Source organism: Sinocyclocheilus rhinocerous, unplaced genomic scaffold (genome assembly GCF_001515625.1).
Source record: "Sinocyclocheilus rhinocerous isolate Xijiao unplaced genomic scaffold, SAMN03320098_v1.1 scaffold1615, whole genome shotgun sequence".
In the NCBI taxonomy this organism is placed as follows: domain Eukaryota; kingdom Metazoa; phylum Chordata; class Actinopteri; order Cypriniformes; family Cyprinidae; genus Sinocyclocheilus; species Sinocyclocheilus rhinocerous.
In genome coordinates, this window is record NW_015645292.1 from 1,307,583 (window position 1) to 1,318,855 (window position 11,273).

At 36.3% G+C, this 11,273-nt stretch overlaps 1 protein-coding gene across 1 annotated transcript in view; it reads right to left on the minus strand.

The window, feature by feature from the left end:
- The window catches only part of LOC107705872 (voltage-dependent T-type calcium channel subunit alpha-1I), a 66,344-nt gene that overhangs the window by 9,055 nt on the left and 46,016 nt on the right, over positions 1-11,273 (minus strand). The window contains exons 24-31 of the mRNA XM_016509378.1: positions 10,357-10,549; positions 9,041-9,192; positions 6,318-6,427; positions 6,093-6,226; positions 4,734-4,786; positions 3,077-3,155; positions 2,389-2,411; positions 1,873-2,274 (exon numbers count right to left, since the gene is read on the minus strand). Of these exons, the coding sequence (XP_016364864.1) occupies positions 1,873-2,274; positions 2,389-2,411; positions 3,077-3,155; positions 4,734-4,786; positions 6,093-6,226; positions 6,318-6,427; positions 9,041-9,192; positions 10,357-10,549 (1,146 nt within the window). The remainder of the gene's footprint in view (positions 1-1,872; positions 2,275-2,388; positions 2,412-3,076; positions 3,156-4,733; positions 4,787-6,092; positions 6,227-6,317; positions 6,428-9,040; positions 9,193-10,356; positions 10,550-11,273) is intronic.

Below are 11,273 nucleotides of genomic sequence, written 5' to 3' on the forward strand. Positions count from 1 at the left end.
ACACACACTCACACTCACTCACTCTCACACTCTCACTCACTCTCACACTCACACTCACTCACACTCACACTCACACTCACACTCACACTCACTGCTGTCCTGCTTCAAAAACAAAACGTTTACAGTGAGATTATAGGGGAATATTATCATCTCAGTATACAGTAGATACTGTTCATGAATACACCTGCTCTAATGACACTCATCATTTACAGTACAGTAAATCACACTAGACAAATGGAGCACTGCATCAGATCTGAGCTATATGTTCGTCTGCTGCAGTGAATCTCAGTGTTTGCGCAGCAACAGCAGATCAGTCTTAAAGCTTGAGGTCAGTTCAGGTTTTAGGGTCCGTTCACACCGTGATCGATAACTATAACCATAAACATAAGTTTTAATAACTGCTCTAAGAGAATAGCAAAGTCCAGGATTTTTTTTTCCAGATGATAAATGCTAAAAACATTGACAGACAATCAGAATCTATCCGACTTTAATGAGCTCCAGCATTTAAAGCGGCAGACGACAAAACTACAGCGCAATTATGAAATAAACAGAGAGTTATCATCCGCCAATATAGTTATCATTGTTAGACTTATCGTTACCATTATTGTTTAAGATATTATTATTGTTATAGTTATCGATAATAGTTATCATTATAGCTAATATTATAGTTAAAGTTATTGTTATTATAGTTATCGTTTCTTGCTATCTTTTTATATTTATAGTTGTCGTTGCAATTACAGTTATATAGTTATAGTTATAGTTATCAAAGTTAATGTTATAATTATAGTTATTAGTTATAATTTATCATTAGACTTATACTTAACATTGTTAAAGTTATCGTTATTGTTGTTTTTAAAGTTATCGGTTATAGTTATCATTATAGTTATCATAGCTAACGTTATAATTATAGTTATTGTTATCATTATACTTATAGGTAACATTATAGTTATTGTTATAGTTAAAGTTATCTTTATTATAGTCATCATAATAGTTATCGGTTACAGTATCGGTTATTATACTCATAGTTATCATTACATTTTTCATTATCATTTATTTATTGATACAATTATTGGTTATAGTCATCATTACAGGTAATGTTATAGTAACTGTAACGTCAACGTCAACGTTATAAACCAATCACAACTTGGTATGCATATTTGATGACATCACGACTGCCATTCAGTTCCATTCTAAGTCAGAGGGAGTTTCTCAAACTTGAATTGGTTTAAATCTCAAAAATCTATAGTTTTATGTTTTCGGACTGACTTTAGTCAAACGTTATGATTGTTTCTTTACAGTAAATGACACAGGCTGTGATGTCCTATATAACTACATATAATATATCCTATATATAATATATCGTTGCAATTACAGTTATATTGTTATGGTTATAGTTATCAAAGTTAATGTTATAATTATAGTTATTGTTATAGTTATAGGTAACATTATAGTTATTGTTATAGCTAAAGTTATCTTTATTATAGTCATTATAATAGTTATCGGTTACAGTATCGGTTATTATACTCATAGTTATCATTACATTTTTCATTATCATTTATTTATCATAGTTATTGATACAATTATTGGTTATAGTAATCATTACAGTTAATGTTATAGTAACTGTAACGTCAACGTTATAAACCAATCATAACTCGGTATGCAAATTTGATGACACCACGACTGCCATTCAGTTCCATTCTAAGTCAGAGGGAGTTTCTCAAACTTGAATTGGTTTAAATCTCAAAAATCTATTGTTTTATGTTTTCGGACTGACTTTAGTCAAACGTTATGATTGTTTCTTTACAGCAAATGGCACAGGCTGTGATGTCCTCTGTGTCCCGTGTTCAGTATGTCAGCGAGTGCGAGACACACCTGTGCCGGTGAGTAGAGTTTCCTCTGGTTCTGCGTGTCCTGTGTGTTTCTGTGTGGTGTCAATCCGCTCTGGCTGGTGCTGGCGTGTGTGTGAACCGTCTGTCTGTTTCCGCAGCCTCTCGCCGGCCTCTCGCCCGCATCGGCCCCGGTCGAGCGCTCCGGACGCCCCAGACAGCACAGGCCGCCCTGCGCCAGCTCCATCTCGATCTCCGCATCCATCTCTGCGTCCTCCTGCGCCTCTTTATTGGAGTCGTCCAGGTGCTTCATCAGCACAGCCACCACCACGTTAATCAGGACAAACTGAGCCGTCAGAACGAAGCTCACGAAGTACATGGGCGAGATGATCTGCAGGCTGGTGTTACACGAGTAGCTGTCGCCCGGCAGACACTCGCGCAGCGTGTCCTGTAAGCACAAACACACTAAAGACTATCCAGTTCTGTTTGACTGTCATTTCATCCACACCAGTGCAATACGACTAAAATAGAAACCATGAAATCAGCTAAATATCTCTCATGCATCATGGCTGCTGGTCGTACACCCTGGACCACAAAACCAGTCATAAGGGTCAATTTTTTGAAATTGAGATGTATACATCATATGAAAGCTGAATAAATAAGCTTCCATTGATGTATGGTTTGTTAGGATAGGACAATATTTGGCCGAGATACAACTATTTGAAAATCTGGAATCTGAGGGTGCAAAAAAATCTAAATATTGAGAAAATCACCTTTAAAGTTGTCCAAATGAAGTTCTTAGCAATGCATATTACTAATCAAAAATTAAGTTTTGATATATTTACGGTAGGAAATTTACAAAATATCTTCATGGAACATGAGCTTTACTTAATATCCTAATGATTTTTGGCATAAAAGATAAATTGATCATTTTGACCCCAGTCTTCAGTGTCACATGATCTTCAGAAATCATTCTAATATGCTGATTTGCTCAAGAAACAGTTCTGATTATTAACAATGTTGAAAACAGTTGTGCTGCCCAATATTTTTGTGGAAACCGTCATACATTTTATTTTTCAGGATTAACAGATAAATATAGAAAGTTCAAAAGAATAGCATTTATTTGAAATAGAAATATTCTGTAACATTAGAAATGTCTTTACTGTCACTTTTGATGTCAAAGTCAAAGATAAAAATGCATATGCAAACAGATCATTAGGTACTTTATGACTGAAGTGTTTCTCTCTCACCCAGTTCTCCAAACAGCTCGACTCCGAGCGCGGCGTAGATGAAGAACAACAGAACGAAGAGCAAACCCAGATTCCCCACCTGAACAAAACACACACACACAAAGTCATTTAATTCCCAGAGTGAGGTTTGTGCTGGTCATGCGCTCACAGCTGCTTTATTGCTTATATTCAAGGTTAATTAATTTCCATTAGACGTGCCGGAAGCCCATCTGAGTCCGGCGAGAGCTTGAGAAAACAAACGCTTGTGCACTTTATTCCTCACATACGTGTGACTCAAATGCACATAGCAGTTTTATATAAATCTAGATCCTAAATCACATGAATTAAGCTACTGTTGACACATTTACAGGACTGAAGTGTGATGATCAGGGCAGTTAATCCAGCGAAAGGAGGTTTGTAGATCGACGCCATCTGTTTAACGTGTTTATGAGTGTGAAGTGTGTCACTCAAGAGCTGCTCACAGCCGTGTTGAACACTCAATGACTCTTGAAACGACGTGATGAGAGCACGTCTAACGCTTCATTTACACGCCAGACGCTTCCCATGATTCTTTACAACTTTAGGACTGAACGTCATTGAGCAGATGCTGAAATCAAATCTGTCTGTTCAGACTCTCATCAGGATCTGCTGGATTTTATACGCAAATTTCTAAGGCCTCTAAATGACTGACAATCAAAATTTGCTGTTACACCTTTTTTGCACACAATCTACTCCATGCCTTCTGTCTCTGATTGATAGTTTAGAGTGTTTTATCCAGTCAAAGCTCTTTTAGTGTAATTGTACAAGCGTCCAGCTTCAGCTGGAGCTTCTCGTGTCTTTCTGCTGTGATTTTGATCAAGTAAAGGTCAGAATAACTGCAGTAATATCTCCAGATGAACACTTACTGGACTGAAGCAGCTCAGCTTTACTTGATTCTCCATCAATCATGTTTTAGAGTCTCAAATCTGATCCTCAGGATCTTTTGAGGAGCGTTTGTTTCCAGAAGCTTTACTTTCACTGTTCCTCAGCGGAGGAATGATCTTCACAAGCCTCCAGAACATCTCACATCTTCTGAGGAGCCTTTATTTCTTCAGCTCTCAATCACTGCATTATATGTTTGGAGCATTTCAATCTCATCTTATTACTGGAGATATAGAGCCACGACTGATATTTAGATACTTTTATGTCAGTATCTGCTGTTCTCTTATAAAGATCTCATTGATTTACATCACAAGAATCAGAATTTCATCATATAAATATCAGCATCTGCAGCAAATTCATATTTTTGCTGAGTTTGAGTCTCTGAATAAAATCGAGGTGTTTTCTCCTTCATATTCTCACTGCATCAGACTATATGAGCCATAAAAGCCTGATGAGTCAAATATGATGCTAAACAAAAAAACAAACACATATGCAAACTTTTTTTAAAGATTCTAATTTATATATTGTTTAAAGTGTCAATAAACTCTTCCAATTCAAATTCATTTCAAATATTGCATTTTATTAATAATAAATTAGTGTAGTAATAAGTTTAAACAGTAAATAAATAACAGTAAGATCATCTAGTAAGTGAGTATTTATTATAGACAGACAAAAATCATGTCATTTTATCATCAAACTGTGTGTGTGTGTGTGTGTGTGTGTGTGTGTGTGTGTGAGAGAGAGAGAACGCCTGCACCACGGTATCGAGCAGTGCTCTCATTCCTGTGGCCATCTTCAACAACTTCAGAACTGTGAAATTGAGACAAAATCACACTGAACGTCACGGGAGAGACAGAAACATCTCAGAGGACTTCAATCTGAGTCTCTCTAAATGAGGATCACACAGAAACATCCACGAGAGGCAGGACTGAGATGACAGAGACGCTGATGGAGGTTTCAGATCAGACTGAGATTGATTGTGTTTCTTGCTTCACTACTGCTCACACACTTTTTTGCTCTGTGTTTTGTTTTATTTCAATTCAGATTTTCATCTAAAAATGCTCAAACGCTCCAAAACAGATTCCAGCACTGGAATGCATCAGTCAGATCACGGTACATTACCTCACCGACACAACTGGGTCATTTCATTCAGCTTATGCCCTTTCATTTGTTTATTCCATTTCTTCACTGAAAAAAACTGGTGTAGGATTTCCACTCAAAAAGTCCTAGTATATTTAGTAACACTTAAAGCCTTTCTATATAATGAATTCAAAGGCATTTTAATGCATTAATTACTACTTGTCATGCACCTTATTATGCACTGAATGATTTCATGAATAATTGTAACCACAGGTATAATATATTAGAAAATGTATCCATTATATATACTGTATGCATTAAATATAATGCATTAAAACACACAAAAACTACCAATGTCAGGAGTAAGAAGGAATCTGCATTTTTAGCTTTGGATAGAATTATTTATGAAAAGATGTAATGCATTACAACATATATTATGAATACCTTTATAATACATTATACATAAAGGCTTTGAGCGTTACCATCAATTTCACAAATAATTACAAAGAAACGGCAAGTAACACATTGAATTAAATGGGAATTTTTAAGTAGAAAGAATGATATAGTATTTTATTATAAAATGTACTCCCAATAATATTTATTTATTAGTGTAAATTAAATGAACAATTATTCTTTTCGCCTTTTTTAGAATTTTTTTTTATTTTATTTTTTAATTTTATTTTTTTTAGAATTTTTTAGAATTTTTTTATTAACATTATTATATTTTCAAAATACTTTAATTAGTAGTTTCTCGAAACAAAACAACAATTATAAATTATTCACATTATAGATTATTAAAAGAGCATCTGAATAAACATAAAACATAAATTTAAAGCACATGGATCCACATGATTCACTTGAAACAATACTAACCTCCTCAGTCAATTACTGTTCTTCTCAGTCCAAATTGCATTTAATACTAAGTGCATACTTTTAAGTGCATAAATGATTTTTAAATAAATGAATGCAATGCATAAATTAACGTTTTTATCTCTGAATTCCCGGCGCGTGTGTATAATGCGGTGTTGATGCTCACCGCGGGCGATGCGCAGGACCCTCATGATGCGGATGATGGTGGGATTGATGGGGAGCGAAGCGTTTATTTCAATCTCCTCCAGAGTGATTCCCATCACAGACAGCAGAACGATGGCCAGATCCAGCTGATTCCATCTGCAGAGACAGAATCATCGTCACGGCACTGAACGGACAAACCGGAGATCCTCTGGAAGCGCTGCTGTGTGTTATTTCAGACGCTGCTCACCTGTCTTTAAAGAAGCGTCTGAAGCCGAACGCGACGAGCTTCAGCATGGCCTCCACCACAAACGTGGAGCTGAAGAAGTAGTTGCAGTATGTCAGCGCCGTCTCCAACGACTGAGAGAAACCAGAGAGAAGAAACTCAACACAGGCCTTTACTCCAGATTTACTGTCGCTCTGATTACAGTAGATGCTCCTCAGAGTATTATTTACTATTTTACACCTGCTGCCGAGCACAAGAAAATGGTGTTAAACATCTGAACGCGGTGTTCTTTTAGGCAAACTGATGATATTATTTGAATTCACTTCAGCTTTATTGACATGACAATCAGAGTATAGCTTTGACAAAAGGTTATGTATATAGAATAGTTTGTTGTTGTTGATGATGATGATGATGATGATAATTATTATTATAATAACAACAAAAACATAATTAATTAAATGTGAAAAATAAATGTAATTAATAACAAAATTGATTGAAAACAGCAACAATGCAGGGTTAAAAAAAGCTATAACTAAAACAAATAAATAAATAAAAAATTACCTGAAATAAAATGAACATTAACTTATGTACTAAAATGTACTAAAATAACAAAAATTTGAACTGAAATAGACAACTGAAAATTGATAACTAAAATTAACTGAAATAGTTAATAAAAACTATATATATTTTTTTTTTTAAATTACAAAAACACACAACAAAATTGCTAAAAACTTTCAAATTTAAATGAAAACGTGAAAAAAAAAACTGATTCAAAATATTAATAAAAACTATAATAAAAACCTGAGAAGATCCCACAGTGTTCCTGAATATGTAATGCTAATTGTGAATTAGTGTGCACATGCATCCTATTTATGAATAAATAATGAGTTCATTAACATACACATTTAACTAGGAAATCTGAGGTTTCTGCTGCATTTTAATCATATGCTAGATGCAATTATATCGCATGGAATTGAAATAGATATTGTACCTCAAAGTGATGATGTTACTGATCACTACCTTGTATCGTGCATGCTGCCTATTACTAATATCAACTATAAATTACTGAAAGAGTTGTTACCTGTAGCAGAACCACGTCTCAATATTATTAACCAATATTGATAACTCATTGTTATCTTTAGGTCACGTCCCAAAATCCTTCAAGCTGGCCTCTTATTAAGAAACCACAACTAGATCCTAGTGAACTGGCAAATTACAGACCCATTTCAAATCTTCCATTTATGTCTAAAATTTTAGAAAAAGATACGTCAGCTCAATTGTGCTCCTTCCTGCCTACCTGTCCGATCGCTACAACTTTGTTTATTTAAACAGGGAATCATCTCGATTATCACCAGTAAAATATGGAGTGCCACAAGGATCTGTCCTAGGTCCTCTGCTATTTTCAATATACATGTTGCCCCTTGGTAATATTATTAGAAAATACGGGATTAGTTTCCACTGTTATGCTGATGATACTCAACTATATATTTCAACAAGACCAGATGAAACTTCTAAATTATCTAAGCTAACAGAGTGTGTTAAAAATGTAAAAGATTAGATGACTAATAATTTTCTCCTATCAAATTCAGATAAGACAGAGATATTACTTATTGGACCAAAAAACAATACACAGAATCTCTTGGATTACAATTTGCATCTAGATGGATGTACTATTACTTCCTCTGCAGTCATTTGGGTGTTATATTAGACAGCAACTTTTGATTTTGTTTTGAAAATTCTATTTCACGTGTTACAAAAACAGCATTCTTCCATCTTAGAAACATTGCGAAGTTACAGAACATGTTACCTGTTTCTGATGCAGAAAAGCTAGTTGATGCATTCATGACCTCTAGACTGGACTATTGTAATGCACTGCTAGCTGGTTGTCCTGCATCTTCAATAAACAAACTCTAGGTGGTCCAAAATGCAGCAGCTAGAGTCCTTACCAGGTCAAGAAAATATGATCATATTACCCCAATTTTACAGTCTCTGCACTGGCTACCTATTAAGTTCCGAATCAGTTACAAAATATTATTACTTACCTACAAGGCCCTTATTTGTTTAGCTAATGCGTACCTAACTAGTCTTCTACCACGCTACAATCCATCACGCTCCCTAAGGTCGCAAAACTCTGGACTTTGGTAGTACCTAGGATAGCAAAGTCCACTAAAGGAGGTAGAGCTTTTTCGCAATTTGGCTCCTAAACTCTGGAATAGCCTTCCTGATAACGTTCAGGATTCACACACACTCTCTCTAGATTAAAGACACATCTGTTTAGCCAAGCATTCACATAATGTTTCTCATAACCTTGTACTCCAGTTATATCTGATCAAATGCACATTATCATTCTTTGCTTGGTTTGAATAGCAGCTACACTAATTTTTCTCTATTTGCTTCTCTGTTTCTGCCAAGGGATGGGAATCCTGAGGTAACTAGGAATTACACAAGCTTCAGTCTGGATCCAGCCCTTAAAAGATCTGAGATGACCGAACACCTGAGAAGAGAAGATGCCAACCCATCCGAGGACCTCAGATGACACCAACCCTGAACCAACATACAAAACTATATGGACATATTTGAAAAAAAAATTTTTTAAACTTTAACTAAAATGAAAATATATAAAATAATCAAAATATGAATAAAAACTATAATAGTATTTCCAATGACACTAAAATAACCAGACCAATCAATCAAAGCGAGTGTGCAAGCAGCTGATTGGCTGCGGGTCATGTGACGGTGCTGCTCACCCGTGGTTGGTTGTAGTGCTCCAGGCTCATGGTGACCACATTGATGCAGATGATGAGGGTGATGAAGAGGTCCAGATAATGACTGGTGCAGAACGAGTGAATCATCAGCCGAACGCGACTGTATGAGGAGTGATACGGCAGCCGCTGGGCCTCTAAACACAAACAGAACATTTATTAATATTAACATCATCCTTTATTTCACCTGCATTGCTTTTTACTGTGTGCTGATGCTTTGACAGGAACCACACGCTGATATTTCACTGACAGACAGACAGAAAGAGCGATGGATGAATGTAAATGAGGAAGAGGAAACAATGGGGTCAGCTGTGATAAATGTGGCCCAGGATCTCAGGAGAAGAAGAAAAGAAGAAGAACGAGGAAAAGCACGAGAGATAAACGAGTGAGAGCAGCAGACGACACGGGAAGATGAACAATAACTAGATAAAAAAGTTCGTCAAGACAAACTTTAGGTTGGCTTGAGAAAGCCTAGCCTGAAAGTTGAAAGCAGTTGTAAAAGCCTGAAGTTTGAACATTTAGATAGATGTTGATAACATGTTTCTAGCATGATTAGCATGTTTTTTTAAATAATTGGCCTGTTACTAGCATATTGCTGGCATGATTAGCATGTTGCTAGCATGATTAGCAAGTTACTAGCATGTTGCTAGCATTTTTCTAGCATAATTAACATGTTGCTAGCATGATTAGCATGCTACTAGCATGTTGCTAGCATGATTAACAAGTAACTAGCACGTTGCTAGCATGATTAGCAAGTAAATAGCATGTTGCTAGCATGATTAACAAGTTGCTAGCATGTTTCTAGAATGATTAGCATTTGCTAACATGGTTAACATGCTACTAGCATGATTAACAAGTAACTAGCATGTTGCTAGCATGATTAAGAGGTAACTAGCATGTTGCTAACATGACTAACAAGTGACTAGCATTTCGCTAGCTTGATTAGCAAGTTAATAGCATGTCTCTAACATGATTAGCATGTTACTAGCATGCTTCTAGCGTGATTAGCATGTTGCTAGCATGATTAGCAAGTGACTAGCATGTCGGTAGCACGTTTCTAGCATGATTAGCATGCTACTAACATGTTGTTAGTATGTTTCTAACATGATTAGCATGTCGCTAGGATAGATAGATAGATAGATAGATAGATAGATAACAGACGAGAGCGAAAGAGATGAAGAAAAATGAAGAAGAAGAGAAGCAAACGAGAGCAGCGGGACGATGGAGATGGATTGAGCTGAGAATAGATGAGAGACTAATGAGACGCTCAAACTCCTTCCTCCTCATATGCAGGGTCTTACTGCGCCTCCTCTTCTCCATGCGCTTCAGCCGCTTCTCCTCCCTCCGCCGCGCCTCCTCCACCTCCTGATGCTGCCGGCACTTGTGGAAGTTCTCCACCACCACACCCACAAACATGTTCAAGACGAAGAAACTGACGATCAGCAGGAAGGAGATGAAGTACAGCAGCATCCAGGGGCTGTTATTGATGACGGGCTGAACACAGACACAACACAATCAGAGAGTTAAAACAACTCAACGCTGACTAGCTGAACAAATACTGATGAACCGATGAACTATAATAATATAGAGAAAAATGTCTGAAGGTACACTACAGTTTTGTGAATGAAATTAATACTTTTATTCATCAAGGACGCATTTCTAACATTTCAAACATTTCTAATGTTACAGAAGATTTCTGATTCAAATAAATGCTGTTCTTTTGAACTTTCTGTTCATCTGTGAATCCTGAAAAATGAAATGCATCACAGTTTCCACAAAAATATTGTGCAGCACAACGGTTTTCAACATTGATAATAATCAGAAATGTTTCTTGAGCAGCAAATCAGCATATTAGAATGATTTCTGAAGATCATGTGACACTGAAGACTGGAGTAATTATGCTGAAAATACAGCTGCGCATCACAGAAATAAATTACAGTTTAACAGATATTCACACAGAAAACAGCTGTTTTACATTGTAATAATATTTCACTATTTTACTGTAATTTTTATCAGATAAATGCATTCTCGGTGAGCAGAAGAAACTTCTTTCACAAACATTAAAGGTTTTTTTTAAATGTGTGTGTGTGTGTGTGTGTGTGTGCGTGTGTGTGCATCTGCGTGTGCGTGTCCGTGTGTGTGCGTGTGTGTGCGTCCGCGTGTGTGTGTCCGTGTGTGTGTGTGTGTGTGCGTCTGCGTGTGTGTGCGCGTGTCCGTG